Consider the following 27,916-nt stretch of genomic DNA (forward strand, 5'->3'; position numbering starts at 1 on the left):
AAATACAAGTGTTTTAATTACAACGCCACGGAAACCACTATATTATAGTAAATATAACTAAATATGGTAGGAAATATCCTTCGAATTTACCAGTACTGCGTCATTTTCACTGTAGGCGATACTGGCTAGAACGCCATAGAATAAACTTGTATTTTAATGTCAAACAAATTCTTTAGGTACAAAATATTTTCTAAAGATTATAGGAACAACTAAACAAAGACTTATAGAATATAACTGGGATCGGTTACAATGCCACTAAAACAGAATTCATTTTATTGTTACGACTCTCGAAATGAGAAGATGTCACGTGTGACTGTTCTAGAGATGAGTTTAGTCAGCACGAAAACCAATGTTAGTTCTGCCAACCTAGCTACGAGAAAAAACTGTATACACAGTTTATTTCAAGTAAACCGAAACGACGTCTATTTTAAATATGACAAATAACAATAAATGGGACTTGAATTTCAATTTAAGCGTCACGTCTTTAGACAAAAATAGTTAAACTGGAATGTAAATAAGAACTTAATTAAAGCAGAACAATTTTTTCTTGTGATGTTACAAAATGTGAAGGCCCTACTCCGTTCATTAAGTTTCCTTTCGTGTTACATTCAATTTATTTTAGCTGCTTGCTGGTGGAAATTTACTTTACAGTGGTCATTCATAATTTGAAACGTGACTGGATGATTTTTCTAAGGCTACGTTTTGAAATTTCCTAAGAATTTATAAATCCAGATGTAGATACTACTGACTAATAATATTCATATGTATTATTTAAATTAATTCTTAAGGTACCTGAATCTAATCGAGAATATGATATCCTAGATTGCGTTTTTGGTAGTTATCCGAATTATTTCTGTCAAATACTTGGATAAAGGACTACAAACTGCCGTTTCTCTCGCTCACTCTCCCCCACTTAATCACACGGCAATGTATATTTCCATCCGTTCACTGACTTTTCTATGGGTCGATTGATTAATCTTTCAGCCGGCCCTACGATCGGACCAGCGTCAATGGAGCCGTGACAATGGTAAATGGAGGCGGACAGGTTGCAGTACCATCGGAGCTGCTTTGCAAAGAGATTAGTGTCAGAAAGCTTCCGATGAGGAGACAGAAGAAAAGGAAAAGAAGTGAAAAAGAAAGTGGAGAAAACAAAGGCAAAGAAGGAAAAGATAAACAATAATAGGAAGAAGAGAAACGAAAACGTAAGAAAAACGAGAAATAAAGGAAGGAAGGAAGAAATAAAGAAACAAGAGGACGTAAAAATACAATAAAATAAGAAGCAAACAGGAAATAAAGGCAGAAAGAGACAAAGGAGTTGGGAGAGAAAGAAGAATAGAAGAAAAACAGGACACGAGAGAAAGACAAACGAGAGAAGACAGAACGAAGCAAACGACAAGGAGAGAGAAGTAGGAAAGAACAACAAAAAGATAATTAAAGACTAGGAGAACGCGGGGATATGGGAGAAATCTGACAAAATCTAACATCAACATTATCATAACCATTTCCGACGGAAACTCGAAACTTGGATCTCCCAGACATGAGTAAGAATACATAATCTATTAGAAGGATTAACAATGAAATGTTGGCAATCCCCGCTGTGCGCAGAACAGAGGAACAGAAGAGGACACACACTTCTAGATTGTAATTCTAGTGTCTTAATCATATGTCCTCACGACGGATTATTTTTTTAATAAAAATAATAACCTAGGGGCACGTGTTAATGACACAAATGTGTTGTCTGCTTTTTCAGTGTGTACACTACAAAAGTGAAACGTAATTGGAAACATGCCGTTGCCAAAGCAACGGGGCTTCTTCGAGAGCTGGTGTAGTCACTCTGATTAGAAATTTCTGTACTGGAGTGTAATCATATATTCATTCTGGGAGTTATATACCATTTTCATTTATTAATATCGCACAAAGAGATCACACGTTGAGAACGTCTGGCAATAGCTCGTTGGTGATCCTAGGAAAAGATGGCAAAACTACATTTACTGGAGTCGGAGCGTGGCAAATTAAAATTATTTAGGCCTATTTAAAACGTCAGGTTGCGCCGTGTATTATCGTAGAAGTTTATCGACGTTTCAGACGTGTTCGCTACCTAAATTATCAGAGCGCCCATGTTTTAACACTGCCCTGATTATAGAGGCAGCAGACACCTCTGAAACGTCGGTAAACTTCTATCAGACTATACGGGGAAACATCCCAGAAGACAATCATCTTCTAAAATTATTTAACTTTTAAAAATTTATTTTGATAAGTTATGAATATTTTGCTCCCTTAATTGAAGTGCGTAATTTAGAATAAAAACCTCCGGTAATCGTATGGAATGAGTTTAGAATGTATCGGGGGCATTTCCGCCACCATAATCGCTTGACAAACGGGACTGCACAACAAGTAATAGGAAGAAAATCTGTATGTTAATAAATTAGATTAATTTAGAGACGCGCTTTTACAATTTCGGGTTTGGAGGACATTTTTGTGAAGACAGAATGCATCATAGTTTAATTTTACCGGTTAAACTTCTTTCCGTCTGAGAGTAATAGAATTTTTCTAGACGGTTGGCCACACAATTTTAAAAACGTGGCTTTACTGGAGAGGATAAGCGTGATACGACAGGGAACAGGTCACTGCCACCAGAAGCGAATTACTACGATGTAATCAGTTCAATTAGCCATACTGGTACGACACTGCGTTTCCTAAATACAAGATCGATTATGCAGCAGACTGCAAGACCGTCACATCTAACACTTATGCTGTACTGTACAAACAGCGTCGTGTTAAACTTCTATATTTTCACACAGAAATCTTTGGAAAACTTTCCTAAATATCTTTCCACAAGTTTAAAGTAGTCCTAAAGGTAAAACTGCCCCTGTGCCTAAGCACCACGTCATATAAACATATATATAGCATGAAAGTGAAACATATTTTTAACCAAACACGTGCACAGTTAACGCCCTATTCTACTCTATGTGACGTATGCAGCTCAGAAACTGAATAAATAAATTCAATTACGCAGTCATTATTGAGAAGCTAATAGTCGCTTAACCAATCAAGAAATTTCCAGTCTTTATACGTTAAACAGATCCGTTACCATGTTCACAAGTTCACACCAATTAAACCTCTCCTGAGTTGGTTGAATTAAGTCAACTGCCTCAAGCCCCATTTCTTTAATATCTACTTTAATATCATTCTCACTCTTACTGAGGTACTGTCTTCCATTCAGGTACCCCGGCTAAGTTTTGTAAATATTTATTTCCTCAATGCCAGCTACATGCCCTGTCCATCTCATCCTCCTTTTAACTAAATACGGGTAGGCGGTTGTCTAGGCATGGTATCCAAAAAGCGGTCATCCTAATTCACTGGTGCCAACTGCTGTGTTACTCAACGAAGGGCGGAAGGGCCTGAAAATCACGCGATGCTGCAAAATGGAAATCAATTCCCGCTTGATGATGTGTAACGAGGAAATCCCTGCTTAGGATTCATCGTATTTGCGTGATTGAATCTTGGTCGGGGAGAATGATCGGTCAAATGCATTAACACGAGGAAAATACAGTACTCTGCCAGAGTAGTCGAGGCGCAATGTAACATTTACATGTTTTAACTGTCAGTTCACAAATTTATGCCCATTCGAGCTTCTATTTAGCGTTCTGCAGACTTTTTGGACGACAAATCTAAAGGGAAGAGAGAGCTTTTACAAATTAGATGTAAATGGGACTGTAATGTTAAAAATAATTCTAGAGAAATAGGGATTTGAGTGAAATGGTTCAGGAGGAGTGCCAATGGCTGAGTTTTGTCGTTCCATAAAATTGCTCAACCAGGTAAATAACTATCAACGTTGGAATGTAAGAGGAAAGGCTAAGTTTCTAGTTGAAGGAATAGCTTTTGCGTAACTGTGAAGAGCCATTAGATGGAGTTATATTACGCTGCGTTCCCCAAAACCCGGTGTTAGACGGACACTGTGTTTAGTACATAAAAATAAGGAAGTTAATGAATTCCCAAATCATAAATGGCATACTGCACCACTGCCTGACCAAACGGGGCAATACGAGAAAAATGTTCCGACTTCATTTACTCGTAATTTAAAGAAACTGGTTTCATACATTTTAGGAATTTGTGCAAAATAAAGATGGCTGTCTTCTGGGTTGCTGTGCTGTGTAGTCTGCTAGGTTTACAGACGTTTCAGAGGTGCTTGCTGCCTCCATCATTTGGGCGATAGCAGGACCTTTTTTGAATATGTTTTAGATTTTAGGTACCAGTTCGGCCGAAATTGTGTAAACCAGAAGCAACACAAGCACGGATACGAGAATACAGAATTTAACGGACTCGTGATTGATGTAACAGACGTGATTAACATTCGGGTAGAAAGTAATTCAGAAAATCTTGAGTGAAAAGTATTTTGATACCGAATATGCGATACAGTATCTTTAAAAATCTATCATTGTCTACATAAATAAAATAACATTCTTCTTCCGGAATTAATCTACGTCACGATGTCATGAAGTGAAATACAATACAAACTTCCGATCACGTATTTAGCATACGGTGGTGAACAATATATCGTGGAAATTAAAGTGGGATAAGGGAGATATTTCCATGCACAATTTTTACATTTCCTATTGAACGGCAGTTAATCAAACAATCCAAACTTCCGAGCATTCTATTCCATAATATCAATCACGCAACACAGAAGCTACACAACGACGATCGCAATTGAAATAATTTTTTGTTTCCTCTCTCCAAACAACAGATGTCTCTTCAGGTTAAACCAATATGAAGATCAATACAGAATGACGTTTATCAGAATTCAACAATTAAAACTAGTAAGTACTCATCATCTCTCATGTTACTGCTAGAAATTATAAATGCTTTCATCAGTAATTTCAAATCAAAACGTACAATATTTGTAAACAATTGGATATACAGACGGACGGACCGGCATGCGTTTCTTATCACGCGTTCCTCCATCGAATTAGTAAGAAATACATAACCTAACCTAACCTAATATAATCTAACCTAAACTAGCCTAACCTAACCTAAACTAACCTAACTGAATAGACGGAGGAGAATACTCTATGATAAACAAATAAGTTAGTTGCTTAAGTAATTAAAAAAATTATAGAATTCAGAAGTTCCGTGTTAAAAATAACTCACCACCAATATTCATCGTGAGCTACACGAGAACAGTCCTGCTTCTTTAATAGACATTTTAACGTTTTCTTCAAATTTACGCTTAGATCTTGTAAATGGTCTCTTTCCTACGCATCTTCCAACCAGAATCCTGCCTGCACTCAACATCTTTCGCACAAATTCCGTCCACCTCATTCTTATCGATCCGATCATCCTAATAACAGATTCGGTGAAGAGTACTAATTATGAGGATCTTCATTATTCAATTTTCACGAGTCGCCTGTCATTTCCTCTCCTCAGCGCCTGGCCTCAAACACACTTATCTCTTAATGTGAGAGATAAAGTTTCACATTCAAGCAAAGAAACAGATAGAATTCTAAAACTTTATGTTTTAATCTTTATACGTTTTAGATTCCAGATGGGAAGACAAAGTATTATAAATTGCACGGTAGGAAGAATTTCCATAATTTAATCTGCTTCTAATTTATTCGTGAAAGAAATTTTGATTTGTTACAAATTTTCCCAAAAATTTGAACATTGCCGTACGAAATACCTTAGCAGTCAATGCGAAATACAAATGATGTTTTAATTCAGGCCTTACGTTGATTTGTGTAATTAATATTATAACATATTTCAGAATTTAAACTAGCCCAGGATAGTGTCCAACAGAGGAATATTTTGAACACTGTAATGAACCTTATGTTTTCGTAAAATATTGCTGAGTGATTAAAAATGTTTTTCGAAAGACAAAGTACCATTTGTCACTTATAGTATATTATCGCAACAAATACGTAATAGTTTTTTTTTATTTTCAATGCATTAAGTAAATTTCCGAACAAGATTTCAAAACTGGTTCCTTCCAGATCCTGTCCAATTCACTACACATAACCAGTGAACCATTCCAATCGGAGTAAAGTAACCTCTTCAAGAGGTGGGAAAGATAAAAATTACACGTAAAATTCAGACCTAAACCCTTAACGGGAGGAGACGATTTGGGACTTTGGCGTTGAAGTTAGAATAATATTTAAACGAATCTTAGTGAAATAAGTGGAAAGTTGTGAACTTCATTCATATTTCTTAGGATAGAATCCAGGGACTGGTTCTTGTGAACAAAACAATATACCTTCAGGTTCCTTAAAAAGCGGGGGAGTATTTTGACAACATAAGCAACTATAAGCGACGCAAGGAACACTCTCTTCTAAAGGGTTATCTTTATAATGGCAGCTATAATCGTGTTAAACAGTTGATTAAGAAATATGAATGACATTCTGAAGTTCTTTCGTGGTTTTCGTAAGCCTCTTCATGCGAATGCTGAAGTAGCTTAAGACACCGTCCTTCCAAATACATACCATGTATCTTATTTAACTCTGTATATCATCTGACGTTGAAACAAAGCCGTCCAGTAACACACAAATAATCAGAGATTATAAAATTAATCTTGGCTAATTCATTTGTATGAAATGCTGGTATAGATGTCAGGATTACTGACGTAGCTTCGATCTCGAACCTTTAAAAAGAGAAGCCAGTCTCATCGTGCCCTGAACAGCTCTCTTGGTTCATTAGAGCAACATCACACAACAGGTAACTGGACTCCAATTACTACGAAAACATAACATCGTGCGCTTCGACGAAATGTACTGTGAAGCGATGATGCTGTTATTTCTGTCCGTAAAAGTCTGGAGACCGTATATAAAATCCTATCAACGGCCGTAATGCATTAAAAAAATATAATAAAAACAAGCAGCTGTGTTGAAATGTAATTCATCCTCTTTTTACAACGCAAAAACAGAGTGACTTACTGAACAATATTGAATAGCTTACAAAAACACAACACAATTCCAGCATTTACAATAGAACTCATCCCATTATCAGGTTATGAAAGCGGTCTCTGAATCCAGACATATGAAATTACATAAAGGGATACAATCTTTGTTCCTGTATTTTATGTTAACCGCATTACAATATCGCTCTACCGTTTCTTGTATACTGAAAAGTAATTTTGGTAGCGGCAATTGTGTTTTGTAATAATATATATCTGCTCTTCCCTAGCCTCGTAATAATTACCATGGTTAAAGTTACAAAGGGGAGAAAAAATTAACATCGTTCACGTCGTTGGTGGAGATTTAAAGAATATGGCATTTGCGTCCAGTGCCAGAAGGTAGAGGATCAATAATTTTAAAATTAGGTTCTCGGGATGATATTCTAATGCCTTGGTGTTCTGATCGTAGCTGGTATGGGATTGATGTGAAATGTAAATAAATGTTCGTTGGAAAATATGAAAGAAAGAATCCATTTTGAAGACTTGAGGGCAGATGGGAGCATAATGCAATAATAAGCATCTCAGCGGTTTCAAATATTTACGTAACAAAAAGTGAATGGCTTGCATAAATGAAACTTATACCACTTTAAAGAGAACTTCGAAAGTTGTCTTGTTATTCTAGTGGAGTCCAACGCATGTTCAATTTGTGGCTCTGCACACATCGAACCGACGCCCTGTCTCTTGCCAGACACTCGCCTTGTCAAAAGTTGAAGTTACGTAATTTATCGTGTATGCCACAATCTTTTTCAGAAGTTATCCTTCTAAAGGAGTAAGTTTCATTTTTGTGAACCGCTTATTTATTTATTGTTAAACACATATTTGAAACAGCTGAGATAATTTGTTTCATTCTGCATTAAACCGGATCTAATGAAATACAGTTTGAGGATGTGGAGTTGATTTGTCCATGGGCTGTACAACAAATTAAGCTAGTCAGTCATAACAAATTAAACAGATAAAACATTTTTCCACTGTGCTTACCCCTGACATCGAGATACACTGCATGACGGTCTGTGCCTCTCTCGTTTTGCACTGCGAGGTAGTAATTACGAGAGTCTGCAGGATCGACTTCTCGTACGTGGAGTCTCGCCTCGTAGCAGTCTTCCCGCTCAACCTGCACAAGTGTATTAACTAGTAAGTGACAAATAGAAAGGCAGGTATGAAGGCAGATTGATAAACATAGAAGCAGACATACAGATATTTCAAAACTCTACACATCTGCGATTTGATGATCCCTCGAATCAGTAATCAGCGCTGTCCGCCTCGAAACAACATTGACCGACAGTCACGTGTTCACCAGACGCGTTGTCAGTTGCTCTGTTTTTTCAGCGAACCACCTGACAATTTGTTCCGCCACTAGCCTACTGGAATGTACTGTGACTGTCAAGGACATGCAACTCGACGCTTCCACGGTTGGAGTTCAAATTACATTTTTCCGTCCGGGCCGGGGTTTGGTGAGGCGTTATTCGCAAGTCACGACGCTTCAATAACGAGATTAGAAGCCAGAAGACGTCACTTGCCTGCGCTAGTTCCTCTGCTTTGTAGCGACCCTGGTCCGCTCCAGCTTCCAGCTGTTGGCTTCCCCATTCCCAGGCGGCTCGTCGCGGTCTCGGGTCTGCACACACCACCAATCGCAGCAGAGCGTCCTGTCCGCGAGCCACCACCACCTCTCGGCCCCCAGACTGCCGCAACACTTGCGGGGCGCCTGCAGAAAGAATGAGACTAAGTTATGTGTAGAATACGTGATGCATTTCACGACTTCGAATTTACATTTGTATCCCTGCAGAAGTGCGTTTAGACTACACGCATTACACAAGTGACAGAGAAGTTGCCTTACGAACGAGGCGCTGGGCGAAGTAGATATATGTAGGCTATAAGGCTACGTATATTACAATGAAAAACACACGAAATCAATACAAACTATAGACTGTTCGAAAAGTCTGAAACCAATGCTTTAGGATTAGAATATCGTACTGAGATTATTTAAAGTGTCGGTGGTGATAGAGAAGTAGTAGATAGTTTTAGCAAGAACCATTCCGGGAAAAATCCTGCTACATATAATGTCTTTGAAAAACTAAAATAAAAAAGTGGTTATGTAGAAAACAAACTACATTTGCCGTACTAAAAAAGTAAGAAAGGTCGCAAAATTTCCACAAAACATGTGCGTGGCAGTCTGTACTAAGAATCAGTGACTATTTTCACGGGCTACGCTAAATCGCAGGTTTAGTGTCCAAGAATTTCTTTGAATCATATCCATCAGAATACTGAAGTAGGCTGTAAAGCGAACAACACACACACACGCTAAGAATAATTAATCATTTTATTTCGCCTGTAAACATAACTTGAGGTAGCCAGAGAATTTTTTTTTTTAGTGTTCTGTCTGACGACAGGTCCATATGAACAGGACCCTTCCATCCTTTTCTCGAACTGGGACCTGTTCATATACGTTCTTGGCAGATAATCCAGAAGTGGTTTTCCATTGCCTTCTTCTGTGTGTGAATGGAGTAATTGTTGGGATGCCACGGAGAAACCGTGTTGCCTAGACCACGGCCTTACCGGAGGATATACATAAGAAATAGACCTATTATTAAACAGAAGTGAAACGTAAATAAATTCAAATTTTGTCAGATGGCATACTGATATATCTGACATAATATTATTCTAAATACCATATAAAGAGAACTAAAATGTCTAGCAACTATACCCGGAGAAGAAAGTTCGAAGAAAGAGGTAGCAAACCCGAAATGGGTTCCTGCGTCTACGGAAGCTGCTTTCTGTCCTCAGAGATCCAATCTCTACGCAGTCGGCGAACTTCTAATGTAATGAAACCATTCAAGGGCCATGCGAAATAAACTGAATACTCCAGTCGGTCTACGAAGAGAGGCCATAACCGAAAGAGACTGCTATGGCGACCAGGCAAATTCCAACAACTCGATGCAACGATTTGTAGGTCATTTAACAATTCTTTTCAATTGCTTGTTTAGAGGAAGACTAGCTTAGTATGGTCCGTCAAAGTTAAAACAATCAACCTCTTTTGTGTTGAACAGGAATACAATTAATTGCAAAATTATCTTTGCAAATAGTGTTGCAAGCACAACATTTATGCCTTTTCGTAATGTAAATTAAATGTGAAAACATATTCACGGCGACTGAAGCCTAATTCCTGTTCAATTCAGTTACACCAAACGAAAGCCTGACTCCAAACTTCAGACTTCAGACTCCCAATAAAGGTAGACTCCGCCAGACCCCACCACAGGCGCCTCCATGCCCTCATATGCACTTCATACTACCATTGTCGTTACAGTAAGGACTTAATCTGAATTCTTTCTACGCCGTTCGGCGAGTCAACCATGACGGATACTGGCTATTATAATAGAGGCAGATAACTGAATGGTGAGCCGGGAATAGTTTGAAAGAAAACTGTCGAGATTTACTTCGCTACATTCGCCGACTAAACTAAAACAAAGTAAGAAACCTCAGCCAGGATAGAAAATATCTTAGACAAGATTCGAAATCTCTACATCCCGAATATGAATTAGGATGCTAACCACTGTACTGCGACATACATGTGAACTAAGTGATAAGGTATTCTAAGTGCAGGATCTGAGCCCAGCAGGTTAGAATTGAACTCTGCCATATTTTGACGTCAGAAAAACTTCGGATTGTTGAAGTTCCGTTAGCTACTTCACAGCCATTAAATTTACCCCGGATGAAAGTTAACCGATTTGATAACACGCAAAGAATATTTTGTAATTTATTTTATTTTTAAATATTTACCTTATTTTACATAGATAAATGATACACAAAATGGGGTATTAGACTATACCAACGGGTTAAGAAGCAGGAAGTGAAAACAACTCTCGTTTGCACACAAGGTAGTTAAATGAGACATTAAGCGAGAAATTAGTGTCATGTTTGTCCGTATATCTGCCATAATGACCCCCTTCCTCCCCAAAGCACGTCACTGTGACAGACTGACACCAGAGATCGCTTTATTGAGACACTACAAGAATGTCACTAATGTGACAAACTAGACGTATTCGTACTGTTTAAAAATTCAGTGCACGTTCTATGAGAACGATGCGTGGTTGAAATAATAAATTGTTACGAAGCGTTTAAATTTATTACCAAATATAATGACAGCTTAACTAAGAAACGAAGGTGAAGTAATAGAAACATTAAGGTAATTGAATAATCTACGATGATAGCATTAGGCAATATTATTTTTAGAAAAAAGCATGTTGGTACATAATGAGAATATTAATAATTTACTCTGCTCACATAATCCGTATTAAGAAGGTGTGTGTGTGTGGCATGGAGGAAATTCTTCGACTGTGTACTAGATGCAAGGGAGTAAACATAACTAACTCGTTTATCCAGAGAAGTGGTAATATATTTTGAATTGTGTTTTAATGATTTCGTTTCGTTTTCTCAAGTCTGAATTACAGATTCAGCAAGAAGATTCATAGCACGTCGACTTCTGATGTTTGGACGATGGATGAAGGAGAAGGAAGAAACAAAATTATGATAAGGAGGAAGTAAATGGCCTAGAATAGAAGAACAAGCCTATGACAGCTCACAAACAAGGGGATCAGTAGAATCTGGTACAAAGTAATACTTCAAAACTGAGAGTTGGAAAGGAGGATGAAATGAATTAACTAGAAAATAAGTAGATGGGTTAAACTATCAAAGCAGAAGTAAAAGACAGCCTTGATTTGGAGTTCGAACACGGAACTCGGGACTAAAAACAAAGAGTTAACTACGCGTGTCTCTCAGACAATACTTGTGGATCTTCTATTAATAAATAAATAGTAAAATGCACGACCATATTTGAAAAGACAAGAGGCCGGTTAACATATTATTTACTGATTACAAACAAAAGTTGAATGTTTTAGAGTTGGTATATATTTGCAGTAATGATGACAAATTAGAGAAAGATGATGAGAAACAGCGAGAAAACAAATACTTTTGAAACTATCCCCACAAGCCCTCAACGACATTCATTGTATGTTATCCAGTACTTTCTCTGTATGTAGCGTACCGTGAAGAAGTAGGAACATAAAGAAGAAAAGAGCAAACAAGGATAAATTACATAATTTTAGTAATCAAGAGGCGACTTACCGACGACTTGAACAGAAATGGCGTCACTCTGTACAACGCGTTCCACCCCGGCTATCATGTTTGTCGCCTTGCAGACATATTCGCCCTTGTAGTCATACGTGACATTGTTGATATGGAGCCTTGCGTCAGAACCCCTGATGAGAACAGTGCCCTCTGCAGTCGGTAGTTTCTGCAGCCACTGGTACGTGGGTGTAGGATTGCCCTCGGCGGTGCAACTGAACGTCGCCTGCGAATACAGGGGTGCCGTCATTACCCGGTCGGGGCCGACGTCTACAATCTGTGGAGGATCTGGAAATATGAACAGAAAGATAAAGTTGAGCGACAGACTGATCAGATCCCTTCACCTACGTTCTTACTTCAATAATCGTTCTTCTCCTTGAATATGCACACGATAAAGATTGTGTTATTCAGACGCCACAAGTAATTAAGCTGAGAGACGACCAGAAATTCCGTTTTCACTCATCTCACATAATCACGAATAGAATAGCCAGTGCTTCTAAGCTAGATACATCGTCCATAGCATGGAATTTTTATAGTGGCAAAATGATGGGACGTACTGTACAAAGCTTCTCCTTCCTTGACACCATATTCATTTTTCCATTGTTGGCTTTCAGTATGTTGCTACAAGTGGTGACCAAGTGATGACGTCCTATACTTTTCATCTCAAGTGAAGGCAATGAAACTATTTAAATTTGAAAATGACTGGGTAATCATGCTTAACCAACAAATCTATCTACCAAGATTTCTGTCTTCTGGATTGTTGCGCTGTGTAGTATGGTAGGGTGATGACGGAGGCAGTATGACCTCTGAAACGCAACAACCCAAAAGACAGAAATCTTCATACTCACCGCTGTGAAAACCTCAAATCATACAAATCTATCTACATTTGACCTTACTCTCATTCTGTTCATCCGTCTATTTGTTAGTCAGTATCATCAGCCAGCCAGTCTTCTCTATCATTATATATACCAGTCTCACCAGCCGATGTGTTTACATAGCTCGCCTAGTGTTGTTAAATCTATAAAAGTTGTCTTGACACGTCATTCAGAGAGGGTAAAAAGAAACACGCGGTCTTTCTGGGCACATCAAAATCGGAGTTTATTCTTTCGAGTACACTGAAATTCCAAAGGTTTCTTTCAAGCTACGACACGGGAGTTCACATAAGCAAATTACTTCATTAACCACGGCTCAAAGAAACTATAAAAATAGATCACTTTTACTCGAGAGGAATGACAAAGGCAACAGTGGCTCCCGAAGTCACTGTTGCGAAGTGATCTGAGGTCAATGCGAGCCATTAATGACCTCGGTTCCCACTGTTGCAACACTGTTCTAGTAATGACCCCGGGCCATGCAGGTTGCCTAGTTCCTGGGAAAACACGACAGACACGGACAGGCTAATAAAGTGTCCGTCGCTAGGGCGTGAAGAATACCCAAAAACGTGCCCATGAAAGGCCGAAAATCAGTTACGAAAGAAACATTAAGATGGACGTTGGATGGATTCAACTCAGGATCGTGTATAGTGGCAAAGAGGTCGGTATTAACCACTAGTATAGGACAAACTATGTATATCAGCAACAAATTACTCATAAAATATATATTTAGAATAAACATAACAAATACAAAACAGTCACATATGAAGCAAGGAAAAGTTAGACTAAACACACATATGATGGAATCGAAACTAAATTTGATACCACCAAAAGGGAAAGAAAAACAAAATTAATGCAGAATGGAAATATAAAGCTCACGCAGATTTCAAAATAAACGCAATTGAATGATTTTCACTGTAACGAAGATCAGTTGAAACAATCCTGTCACTACAGCTCGAGATGTGTAGGTAGCATGTTCCTATGTTATATGAGCCAAATGCCATTATCCATTTGTTCCGAAACAATTCGAGAGATAGCTGGTGTTAATACTGCATTACTTTGAGAACTCGAGATGATATTGTACATATTGTATTTCCAAGCTCAATTACATGCATTCCATTAAACTTCAGAACATATGGTATCAGAGAATTATATTCGTTATCGTGATTCATTAAAAAAGAACACATTCTCTAGATATAAGGAATTCGCACCGAACCATGTGACTAACGTAACGTCTAGCAAGGTAATGAAAGTGAAAGTAATTTCCAGATGCATAGTTTCACAGGACTGTCTCGTCTTGTTCAAGGTAGAAGTCAAGTTTAGTGACGTGACGGTTTTCTGAACTTTACAGCTAAGTCATGGAGATTACGTTAAAATAAAACATTTTTTAACAACTTAGGTTTTCAGTTAACAAACAGCAAATGAGAGTTTATGTTAGCAATTATTTTGATCTTAAAATGTAACCTTCACTGATATATTAAATTACAATTATGGCTTACGTTGTAATTTGAAAACGTTGAACATTATTAAAAATGATTAAAATAATTCATAAAATATCGTCAAGTTATGTTTTTGCATATTAAGGAATAACTCGTATTTTCAGTGTGTAAAAATTATTTTGTAAACAACATTTTTTAAATTATTATGTAATCGTGATATTTTTTTAAAAATTGCTTTATTACAGTACAGTATGCAATTTAAAATTATACCAAAAAGAGTATCCAAATAAGTAAAAATAATATTCTTTGTAGTTTGTAGTACACATTTCGTATCATTTCATCCCTCTTTGTCTTTTGCCATTCTCTACCCTTCTTATATTGTCCTTCTTTTTGGATTTGTATTCTTTTAATTATCCTATTTCTTTTCTTTCATCTTCCTTATTCAACTATAACGTGGCTAATAGCTTCAGAGAATTTCTGTATGTTCACTCGCAGCGAAAGCTTCAAATCGACTTGACATAAGATTGTGACTAAATTCAACCAACTGGCTTCTTTGAAGCTCGATATTTGTTTAGCCCTGTATGAAAATAAAATCCCTACATTTACTTATATTTTTATGGTTACCAAGTATACAATTTGTAACTACTTGTACTTTTGTTTATAAGTAACACTGGTTTTAGCTTGATTTTGTACTTATTTATTTTACTACCACGAAGTTTCTCAAGTATGACAGAGGAAAAAGTCAAATACTTACCTTGTAGAGGCTCTTGCATGAAGGAAGAACAAGACTTACAGTATACAGCTTACATTAGAAACACAATCTTCATTATTTTCTGTTGGATCCAAGGCCTCTTTAAAGTTAACAGATATTTAGAAAGAATAAACACACATATTCGTGTAACCGTTCACATCGCTGGAAAGTAATGTCATAAAACATAAACTGCTACCTCGTGTCACTGTATTGTGAACTTTAAGGAACCGCGTTTTGGTTTCTGATGTGATAACAGCCTAAGAATAAGTGGGCCTAAACGAGCAATTACCTTTTCCATGATAATCCTACATCTTATAATATTTCAAAGAAAGTTTTAAATCCAGTCGTCCTTTTAATGGATGTCTAAGTAACATTGTACTATGCAAATTTCAGAGACAAATTTATGTCTGGAACACATTTATTTACTGCTTTTACTAATTTCTGATACGTTTCTGACAATAAGACTGTTTCTGAACCAACAAACGGGAGAGTAAAGTGAAGAGAAACATTTTCCAATGCGAATGCAGAACAGAAGCAGATTCTATTCCAAATAGGGCACAGAATTGTTAGAATGGTAACAGAGGCGGTATGAGGGTTTCATCTGTTTGTGTTGAATGCTTCTATTGCGTTGTGAAGAGAGGGAGTCATTGTTCTTATCTCGTTTACACACACAGCCAGTTGCGCTTATTACAATACTGTAATGTTTAATTTGGTCACACTTCTCTTGTGTTCACAGTTTTAATCTATGAGTTTATTAGTACAGCCCGTGAAACTGAAGATTCATGCCATCGTTCAGCCCGGAAGATTGTCCAGACATAAACACAGAGAAAACAAGGCAGTTCTGTATGCTCGTGTCTCATCACCAGAATGAAGGATAAAATCGTAATGTAAAGGTAGTTAATAACTAATTTGAAAATATGAAAAACTTCATATATGTACGTTTATTTGGTAAAGATCACAACGGATTATATTTATGAGTAAATTAAAAGCAGCTTAAATTCTAACACTAATATAAAAATGTGAATATGAAAATAGGTAAAAATGGAACTTGATAATATGTTGCTTTGCATGGGCGTGAACTGAAATACCAATTTAAAAGAAGGATGCATATTGAGGGAATTTAATAACAGGGGGCTAAGAAGACTATACGGACCTAAGAAGGAGGAAATAATGGGGAAGAAACCAAAGGAGAAGAAAATCAGGTAGGGAAATAGGAAGATTAAATTTTACTCTTCAAAATGAAATTATGAAGTCTCTGTCTCAAACGCCTAATTTAATACAAATCGAAGCTGCTGATTTCGGATGGACATGACGAAATTAAAGATGTCTTTTCCAAAAGGTTTCTAAGTTAATTTATGAGACTATAACCTAAACTGTAATCTTCATTTTACTTTCAAGAGCTTCTTTTCTAACATTCACATTTACTGCATAGCATCGAGAACAATAATTTCGAAATGCAATGCCGATTTACAGATTAATAATCTTTCAATGAAAGCATGGCAAGAGTCTCATTTACAAATTTTGCCACTTTTAACGCACCAGTATAAGTAAATTATTTTAATGAGAAGTGGATAATTTCAAAAGTTTTTGGCGTCACATGTCCAGAATTCTATTGCCTATAGGTAATCAAAAGTTAGGGGCAATATGTATGAGTGGATGTAATATCCCCGCTGTGAACAGTACCACCTGGCGGAACTACACCCCTCCATCAACTTTGAAACCGATGGAAATGGGCCATAATATTTGAACGCTTAGCTAAATTAGTTCCCGACAAGCTCCGGAGAAATATCATCTAATATAGACGGCACTGGGCTGTGTTTGAAACTGAGAAATGCCAATGGCTGCGTTTGAAATTACGTTACTGTACAATTATCTGACAGGGAGATAATTATAATTAACGATTTCTCACACATACACCTAATATGTGGTTAGTCGGGATAACTCGGTATGTAACTAATTAGGTTACAAAGAGAGTGATCATGCATCAAAGATTAAATAACTAAATGTTTTACTAACGCAAAGAGAAGTCTCGACATATAATGTACATAACATGAAACATGCATTTAGTAGATTATAATACATACACATACATCTTTGTTGTAAAATGAAATAAAAAATCAGTTTTCTATCTTACACCCTAGACCAGGGATTCTCAGCCTTTTTCACTGGCGTACTACTAATTATAATTTAACATATTAAATGTACCACTCACCAAATGTGTTCAAGGAAAACTTACGTATTTATGAATATTATCTTTTGATTTTCTTACTTAGTTCGCGTACCACTCAACATTGGCTCGCGTACCACCAGTGGTACGCGTACCATATGTTGATAAAAGCTGCCCCAGACAAAGAAGTAAATAAATAAATTTTACAACTTTTATGGAACATAAGATTTCACAAGAGCTCACTAATGGGCTCTATCTTGCGCCAGACAAATCCACTCTATAACTTTGCATCGTATTACCTAAGATTAATTTTAATATTATCCACCCACCCACCAGAAATCTCAAGTTGTGTCTTTGCTTACAGTTCACCTCCTTGGTTTTTGCACCTTCAAAGATCCATAAATTATTGAAGAGAATCAATTATAAAGTTCCTCATGATGTAATTATGCCGATTTTCCTGCCACTTCTCTCCTCAGCACCTTATCAAATGTCCTCAATTTAAGGGAGCCAATGAGACATGAAGAAAGTCAAAAAGTGACGACGCGATGAGCTGCCCTCTTGGACGTTGCTCTCAAAACGTAGCCCGACACATCATTCAGCCAAGGAGAGTTGCTGCCGCTACGTGGATAACAGGGCCCACTGAAATTCCTAGGCCGATGCGAGGCAATGACTATACTTTAAACTGATCTCCCTTATTAAATGGGAATCTTGAGGGGTGGGTCAAATCACCTCTTGGCCACAGATGTTACCTGATTGGTCCATATAACTTCGGTCATATTATGCACCAGGTATCCTAACACAAGGTGGTAGTTTAGGTGGTGGGGGCGGAGAAGAGAAAGATGTCTCTCAGACGTGAGGGGTAGTTATGAACAGCAACCACCTGGCAACCCTTAACGTATGGAAATTAGTGTATAATGACAAAACAGAAAGGCCTACAGTTGCGTTTCTTAGTAATTGTGTGAAAGGCCAAGCCAAGCCGTAATTAGTAAACTGATGAATTTCACATCCGCTTTAATCGATAGTTTGCAATATCCTACAACGCAGACGTCTGGCTTGAGGCACACTTCAATTAGTTCTTGAGCATTGGAAAAGAGTAAAACGGCGTACCTAATTGATAAATGATTTTCTGTTATTATTTTAACCAAAAGACACACACTGACTGATTAGTCTCGCGCTATTTAACTCCAATTTTCAGCTGCATCAGTTATGTACGTCAAAATACAAGGATGGATTTTAAATCACACGCTTCCTGATCTGTTAGATATGCTAATATTTCATGTCATACCGCCATCGATATCCGTTTAATGCGTACTCCCCCGATTTGTCAGTTATTATTCGTGGTTTATTTGACGATGATGTCACTATTTCAGGTCCTAATACTTTGGATAACAGAATGATTAATGAATAATGAATTCTCTAAGACAATATTACAGAATTTGCCTGGATGGACTGAGTAAAATAATAAAAAATCCCAGTCAAGAAGAAGAGGTAAAGAAACTAGGCTGTAGAATAAATACAAACTCGCTTAAACGTAAATATATGAAGAGCGTGTAAAATCTCTCTGACCATTCCTTTAACAAAGAAAGCTCTAGAAGTAATATCCTTTGTGATTTACTGCTAACATCAGTAGCAATACAGAACGAAGTGATGTGAGAGAATTAGATTCATGCAAGGAAATAATTGACTTACAAGTACAGCTGAAGTAGTCCCTTTAATTGCATTAGCTCACGCTCCACAGGCCTATACTTTTTGTCCCTGTTACGTCACTAATTTAATCACTTGTCCTGCGTTGCTATGGCTACTAACCTAATTACACCAATGACATCTGTTTAGGCAACTCAGCATTTAAAACATGTCGTGCAAAACAGAAGTGTTTAACATTTCTCCGAAACTGCTGGTTACCTGCTAATTAAAGATGCCGGTAACATACCATTTTATATTCAACCCCCCCCCCCCCATTAAAATAGAAATACATTTATATTTTGCTGTTTCATTTTTAAGTGAACATCTAGTCACTTCGGTAGACTTGCAGGTTGTGTAACTTTTAATCACGTTATATGGTACATACACGATAATAATAAATTTATCTCAAATGACAAAAGTGCGTAGGCAATTGCGTTTAAATTTACAACTTTTAGATTTTATATTTCTACAGACATACGTCTGTGTGCTAACATTTGAAACAACTGAAAACAGCTTGTGAATCATCCGCGCCATGAATGCAAACTAGACCTAATAAACAAGACTGGAATTTTGTATAAACAGAGAATCCACACGCCTTCTTCGTAACTCGGCGTTGTGAAAACTCCCTAGCTGTTCCCTATAGCTCGGATGAAGACGTTAGAGCTTTATTCGCAAAATATGGGTCAGAACGGCAATTAAGTATACGCACTTTTGCTATCACAAAATATGTGAACGTAAATATTAGATCTTAATGTTGGTATCACTGATATACTGCTTTATTTGCTTATTAGAATGTGAGTGTGTAGAAGATAGCATAGTTTCAGGTACTGTACTCTGACTATGTGGATGTATTACAAATTAGGAAATAAATATCGCAGGCTATATATAGTATAAACATATATTTATTTTAATCTATCAGTTCGAGCCTAAAGACAAGCATAAAATTATTCATACAGACTCTAACAAAAAATGTTTATTAATTATCTTATTAGGCAAATAGGCCTAACTATCTACTAAGATGCTAAATATAATGTGATATTAATATAGTTATTTGGTAGTAGGAATAACGACATAATATTTAGGTCATATGCCAGTGCGCTGGACTCGTGTGCAACGGTCGTACGATCAAATCCCAGCAAAGGCAAATTTATTTACTTATTCATTCACTTACTCTTACCTACACTTCATCATTTCGTATTTTGTCCATTCCGGACAATTTTGTGCCTGGCAGTGGAAGTGCTCTGGCCTGGGGGGGGGGGGGGGTTACTGGAACAACCAGTGCGACTGGAAGTTCTGTGGGAGTGGTTTGTTGATGGCAGTTCAGAGCCACAGCACGAGGTCCCGGGTGCTTGCAAGCTAAGATGTTCACGACAAGTGACGATGAGTGATTTTACCCCTAGACTTACACCTTGTAGCAATTAGCTGAGTGGCGTTTGAGAACAAAGTGATAAGGAGAATATATGGACCTAAGAGAAAGGAAGTGACAGGGGGCCGGAGGAAATAACTAGAGGAGGATGAGAGAGACGGAAATTGTTACGCCCATGAGGGATATGAGAAATGCGTGCAAAATGTTAGCGCGAAAACTTCATCGTGGACGGAATGGAAAAGACCATTTTGGGATACCGAGGTGTGGATTGAGGGTAATATTAAAGGAAGTAGGGTGTGAGGCTGTGGACTATATTAATCCTCTTAGCATAGGCTCCAGTGGCGGGCTTCTGCAAATACGGTAATGAAACTTCAAATTAATTGACTGATGACTGATTAACTAGCGACACGGAGCAGTGTCCTTTTTAAGCTGATAATTAAGATAACCGCCAAATTTTATGGAACACGACACGTTCATTACTATGTTCACAAGAGGCCGCTACTGATTATCCCAAGTTAAATGAATGTGATCCAGAACCTCCAACCCTATTTCCCCAACATCCATATCTACAAAGACTCTTCACATTCAATTTTTCAAAAAATCCATCCAAGTTCTAAGCCTTGTGAAACATTTCATAATATTCTGTTTTATGCGATGGGGAGTATGCTCCACACAATACCCCCAAGCTGAAGTAACACACCTTTTCGGCTGTCCGTGGTTGCTTATTCAGTATATACGATGTTACCTTTCACGTCTGGATGCCTTCCACTCCATCCGCAACCTGAAGTACAAAACTTCGGGTTCTAAGAGGCCGATCAGATAACCTTCCATAATTATTTCAAGAAAGCCCTAAGTAACGCGAAGCTAATCAAATGACAGTCATAATCAATAAAACAGTTCTGGCAAGAATTTGAGTTAGGATTCTATCACGGAGTTATTAGCTTACAGATGCGATAGTAGCTCAGATTTCGAGACCCCAGTGGAGCGAAGCCGATACGTTATTCGAATTGGGTGCAGAAGCAGCGGAGAATAATTTAACCACAGAGGCTAGCGAATGGAAAATCTGCTAACGATTAATTAAACTGTGAAGGCGGGCGTTATACAAAACAGCATGGATCAGATGATATTGATTTATTGCCGTCGTTTTGAAAGTGATAGACCCATTTCGTTGTAATGATTTATAACAGAAATTGGATGCTAACCAACTGGATATTTTCTCATTTTTTTTTTTGAGTGTTATATTCTGAAACACGCAAAATCGACAAAACCATCTTTAACGTAACTATAATAGCCCTAAAAGAAGGTGAAGAGTACTAATTATGAAACGCCTTGTAAGTTTTTGGAATTGAGGTTCTCCCGAAGATAACCGTATTCAGGGTTGTAGCATCATGCAGTCTAGTAAATGTCTGCGAGCGTTTCAGAGGTCCTTGCAGCTAGGACCAACCCAGAAAACAGCCATCTTGCTTGTAAAGTAATGAAATTTTGCCCATCCTCCTATAACTAACTTCTTAGGCTTAAATACAGCAATATTTCTTTCAGAATCATGTTCTCAAACCCTTAATCTGCGTTCTACCCTTAGAGTGACAGGCCGCTTTAACATTCATACAAAACAAGTAGTCTACCTCCTGCAGATGTAAGATGAACTCCAATCTCGTATTTCGGAGGGCGTTTGATAAGGATACGTGTAAAACCCAGCAGACGGGGGTGGAAGTGTTCGGCACAGAAACAATCTCGGATCCTTTTAAAAGTCAGAAGAAGTAGAAGAGCCTCAGAATTGGAACTCACTGTGGAAATCACAGTGTAACACAATAAAGAACTGGGAGGAGCGACTTACAGGGGAACAAATGGGGTTGAATTGGCGCCGTAATTCCTAGCAGCGGATTGGGGATGGGAAGAGAAGGGTGTTAAAGGGAGAGAGGAACGGAGAATTCCATTGTGGTGGGACTCCTCCACTCTCAGGAGATGAGACCCAAGTCGATAAAACACTGACTAGAAGGAGCTTCCAAGCCATACTAAGAGGTAAGCGACTGTTTAACCCCAGGTCAATAAACTGTTTCATTTAGTGCCAACGAATTCCGGAAAGAACGGCAGTTAACCTTACCTTCCAACTGCGCAAGCTTTAGTAATACAAATCTTGTGTTGTTAATGCCACACTTATTCAGTGAGAATGAATATTCTGACAATAAAGTGCAATTCTCGTTGTGGATTAAAAGGCTTCAGGTCAAGAATTCTCAGTCTTTTAAGACCAGGGCTTCACTTTCACTTTTGCTTATCGAATCGTGGTCCGCAAGACAATTTATTAACAAACCGTGGAAATTTATTAAAATTGCTAAAAGTTTCACAAATTAGTCAACAAACTGATTTAACCAAACAAATATTTAGTAATTGTGCAATTTTTAAATACGAAGTACAACTTCTGTTGTTAATATTTGCATGCATTTTTCAATGAGTAAGGCGCGTTATAATTATCGATTTGACGTCCTTCATCAAGCTGTGGTTGCTCTGGGCGAAGGGCGCTACCAAATACTGACGACACTAACAGAATGTGTTTCCTTATATCAGACAACAATTCTTCAGTGTTACAAATTTGATAAATATGGGTCTGAGAAATAGGTTTCAGAATATGAACACGCTCATGTTCAAACACATGGGCAGGAGAAATCGACAATTTTGAATACAACATCGACGCTGAAAATCGTGGAATGCTTTAGCCGAATATGTTTCATACTAAAATGGACAAGATGAAATCATAAAGAAGTAAAACTCGGCAAGTAACCTGACGCTAGCACCGACGTCGATTCCGATGATGATACTACGATAAATAAAAACGCGTGCTTAAACATTTCTACTGATGTTTCGTGTCTAGATAGGGCATTATGTAAACGAAGCTTGGTGATGTTACTATCAGATCTGCTGTCTTGAATGTGACGCTAACATGGAGAAAGCTTTGTAATGTAAAATGTACCATGTTGTTATTCTAACATTTGTGGACATGTTCACTGAATTTTAATGACTCAGGGTCTCGCACAGTAACGTACCAGACGACATTTTAATTCGTTCAGGCTCAAAATACTCATATACAATAATAATTAGGGTCTATACATGAATACGCTTACTGGGTGAAGCTTATCATCGGCTCCCCTACACTAGGACGAAATATTTGCGCTAAATCTCTCTACAAATTAAAATTATACTAAACCCCAACTGCCATTATATGCCAATTAGGTAGATGTTCTGGTTTATGGAATAGTTCCATTGTAGGATTTTATAAATGAAAGTATATTCTAACAAAAATTTCGCTTTACCCATTCAGTCTAGAAAAGAACACCACTGGACCATATTCTAAATTATTTTATTCATGTTTTACAGATACACAACCAATTTCTGTAACATCCATGTTAATACCACTCACCCATCTACGTCTATTTCGAAGTCGGAAACTAGTAGGTCCTACATTCCAGGCGGAAATAACACACAATACAACTGTCAACATTTTGATGTAATCCATATTTTCTTCATTTACCAATGCAAATCATATTAAAAAATTGGCAGGTAATGACTACTGATTATGCAATGTACAGTACTCACACTTCACGTCGATGTGGACGGACAGAGGCTCGCTGGAGCCCACAATATTCTGAGCCTCACACGTGTACGTGCCCGTGTCGCGGCGAGCGACCGGTCGGAACTGCAGCGTCTCCTCCAAGCTGACGATGTCACTTCTTCCAGCACGCTTCCACACGATTTTAGCCACAGGATTCGCGTCAGCTACACACATCAGCACCACACTGTCTCGGCCCTCCTCCAAGTCCTGGGTCGGGGCACCTTTCAGACGCACTTCCGGAGGATCTTAAAAAAAAAGAATAGTTTTAGCAGAAAAGTGAGAACGCTCTCTTAATTCTATTCATCGTCCAAGAAGGCATACAAGTAATACGAAATGATGTTTCCACTGGATGGAGCTACCCACATTTTCACGCAATATTCAGAACTGGAGAAAGCTAATTATTAAGTCGTTGAGCTGGACAAAGAACAATGTTATATTTAGGAGACCCTTATTTCGAATCTCTGCATGCAAACTGGCAGACATTCCAGGAAAATGCTAAGAACACAACACAAGTCTAGCTTAATAACAGATTTCAGATAGCAAATATGTCATGGATTAGACAATAAGTGTAATGTAGTCACACACTGCGCAAATTAAAACAGCTGCATATTTCGTTATTCACAACATTAAAAAAGTGTTTAAAATAAAAGCTGTTTACTTTGTCGAGGTCTATAGCTTATCAGAATTTGTTTTTGATAAAATTCGTAAGAGGTGAATTTAAATTTGCCTAAGTTAAAAGATACACCAGACCAATACACACCAAAATTAAACACGCGAACAAACTTTCAACGCAGACTCCACCAAATTTCAACAAAATCCGCCGACTAAATTAATAAATTAAGCACCATAGTGTGCACACATTCAAAATACAGCCAACATTCAAGTGAATTTCATTCGTAGAACACATGACAAATGGAAACACTGACTCACTCGTTCACAGATCGAACATTTTGCCACGTCAGAAAAGGTCAGATTTATAAATGACTCTGTCACGCATTGCCTGTATCATTTACATTATTTTTTGTACCCTTAGTCTCATTCAGATATTTTCTAAAGCTGCAGTGTCGCTAACAGCGTTCCTGTGTTGTCATTTGTCTCCCTGCGTGGTGCATGATGGGCGGACTAATACTGTCACGTAGATGGCATACTACAGAGACGTCTATATGAGATCCTACATCACATACCCACTTTCTTCTAATTTTTTCTAGTATTTTATCTTTTTTTTACTGAAACCTAGTTTGCTGTCCGATTTCACTTCATCACTCAACTGAGCGCAGATAGCCCTGTCATCATTTGTCCGTAAGAGAGAACAGAGTAATGTAAAAAGACCACATCACACCAAAGAGTGAATGGAAGAAGTGCTTTTCTTACACATAAAAACGTGAGGTAGGAAATGCCCCTTCTTATATATAAACTTACATGAAAAGTGTCATTTTTTGTTTCGGAAAGTGAAACGAAATTTGTTCCAGCATCCCAAGATATTACAAATTTTTTTGCGTGCCTATTTTTATTACTCGAAAAAAAATTACATAAAACCTTCTGTCATTGTTCAACACGTGTTGCATGGTTGTGTTAAACATATGGTTCATGGGGGGAAAAAGAGGGAATATATATTGGTCTAGAAATCTTCACAGCTACACCTTAGAAAATTTTAAAGGTAATAATAGTATTGTTTTGCAAAATTAACGAGACTACAATTATAAACATTTCACACTTCATTTGATTATTCTTAGACTATTTAAAGATACTATTTAAACCGTCTCTGATACATGTGTTGACAATCAGCAGCCCGTGCAAAGAAAAGAAAAGAACTTACTTTCCCCCTTTACAATTTAAACAGACAGCCAACCACAGGCCTATTTGCACAACGTTCTTAAAGCCCAATTTCAGATCATGAACTATGACAAAAGCAGAGCGTAGTGACGTTCGAGAAGAGAACGGGTAATAGGAGTCTGGAAAATATACTTGCGCAGGAGAGACCAGATGTGGTTAATCTACGGCCCCGGGGCCATATCCAGTCCGCAGTTTCATTTCACTAATAAATAGACGTGATTCCTATGCATAAACAAATCTAAATGTCGGGTAAACTTGAGGACAGAGTAAATATCTATATATCTGAATTGTCACAACATATTTAAGCAAAAGCTGTTTCAGTATTTCAGAAGGGGACAGACCGAGTTTAGGAAGTTTATCAACAAAAACAACAAAATATTAAAAGCTGATTAAATTCGGAGAATGCTTGCTACCATCAATTCAAAACCTTCGTCTTCCCGTCTCGTATTTAAAAACGAAGAGTAAAATATATAAAAACATTATTTTACCAGTTGATTTATATGGGAGTGAAACTTCGCCTAAGAAAAAACACAAGGCAACAAGGCAATAAAAAACTATCCAATAATTTTCTTTAACAAAGACAATCAATGGAGAGATATTTTACACGTATTTTTCCTGAATAATTTGTTCAATATCCATTTTAATTTTTTGTTGATGTGAGTCAAGTGATTCAAGAGTTCATAAATAAGACGCGTCCCAGTAGCTGATTTGACGTTCTTCATTAAGCTGAACTGTTGCTCACAGCGAAAATTACTGCCAAATACAGACGACATTAACAAGGAGCATTGTCTGATATATGTTAACTCTTTCTCATCATATAGAATACCATAATGTTACTATACGTACTCAAGGCACACTCAACACATCTGAAGGATGCGGGTTCAGAACCCCTGATCTATAAGCTTTCATCAGAGTGACAAGGTTTCGCACCCATAAAACATGCAACATTATAGTTTTAAATATTATAATGTTTAGATTATAAGCACGAAGTGGAAAGAGAAAAATCTTAAAGCCGATGACAGGAAATATTACACGAACTATATTGTTACATGTTTAAACTAAGGCAAATGTGTGTTAATTGGAATGGTATATTAATGTAAATGGGCTTCGAATATATGAAGTCTTGGTTATGGGAAAATATGAAAAATTGAAGGGATCAGAAGAACAACAAGGAAAGAACACGTTTGAGGGACATTTTTAATACAAGATATTCGCCTAAATCTCTGCAAAAAAATGAAAACTAGCATGTACAGAGTTTTAAAATATTAACTGCTTTACATACACAATAAGTAAATTATGCGATAATGTTCTGGAACGTGGACTTATTCTTCGAATGTGTTTAAACGAGCAAAGGAATGCTTCTTCCGTTGTATGAGTTACTAAGACTAGTCTGGCAAGATACAAAGTTCATGAATTAAGAAATCGCGATAAAAATTACTTACAACTTCGCTTGTTTTCTCTTTTCCTAAAGTTTCTGCATATATTAGCCTCTGAAAACTTGAGTCGTACACATAGCTAGGGGGTTACTTTCGGTATACCCAACACTGTAAGTATGCTTTCTTTCGAAACTCAGCCTTTAAAGTACTAAAGACTTCTCAACACATAAAATAATTGAAAGCAAAACAAAGCCCTTCCGTAACGGTTTCAAAGTCCACTGTTACTATGGTTATTTTGCAGACATGTTTCCTTCTTTGAGTCAATATCCTTTATATACTCGAATTTTCTTTTCAGTCTAACAAACCTTAAAACAATAATAGTAGTGGAATTTATTCAAGCATCGACCTTTTTTTCTATGTAAAAGCATTATATATATTTTGTTAACATTTTTAACGGATTCATTTAATTCGAATGAAAATGGAAGATGAAATGAACATCAAATAAACTTTTTAATAATTTGTTTCTTTATAACAGAAACCCGAATATTGTACAAGAAAAATAAGTTCTAGAATCACTTTTTTGGTAGGTTAAACAAGGCACCTTTGAGGAATTAAATGCAGTATTTGTTGCAGACAATACCTCATCTTTATAGTTTAAAAATCCCTTTTTCTCATTCGACTGACTAGACATCTGACAAGACTAAAAATAAAAGATGAGAATGCGGAATAGGGGATTACATTACAAACAGAATATCCCTTTGAAC

The 27,916-nt window shown here is 37.3% G+C and overlaps 1 protein-coding gene across 8 annotated transcripts in view; it reads right to left on the minus strand.

The window, feature by feature from the left end:
• LOC110839727 (kin of IRRE-like protein 2) overlaps window positions 1–27,916 on the minus strand; it is a 577,271-nt gene that overhangs the window by 22,312 nt on the left and 527,043 nt on the right. For all 8 annotated transcript variants that reach the window (XR_002546605.2, XM_087353933.1, XM_022084195.2 and 5 more), the window contains 4 exons: window positions 23,928–24,188; window positions 12,065–12,352; window positions 8,464–8,648; window positions 7,925–8,057 (listed from right to left, as the gene is read on the minus strand). Coding sequence is in view for 7 of the 8 variants with exons in the window: in XM_087353933.1 (XP_087210059.1) it covers window positions 7,925–8,057; window positions 8,464–8,648; window positions 12,065–12,352; window positions 23,928–24,188 (867 nt within the window). In the remaining variant the exon portion in view is untranslated. The remainder of the gene's footprint in view (window positions 1–7,924; window positions 8,058–8,463; window positions 8,649–12,064; window positions 12,353–23,927; window positions 24,189–27,916) is intronic.

This window comes from Zootermopsis nevadensis, unplaced genomic scaffold, assembly GCF_977971745.1.
Source record: "Zootermopsis nevadensis isolate Lab colony 2312 unplaced genomic scaffold, Znev_1.0 Znev_ptg000022l, whole genome shotgun sequence".
Lineage (NCBI taxonomy): Eukaryota > Metazoa > Arthropoda > Insecta > Blattodea > Termopsidae > Zootermopsis > Zootermopsis nevadensis.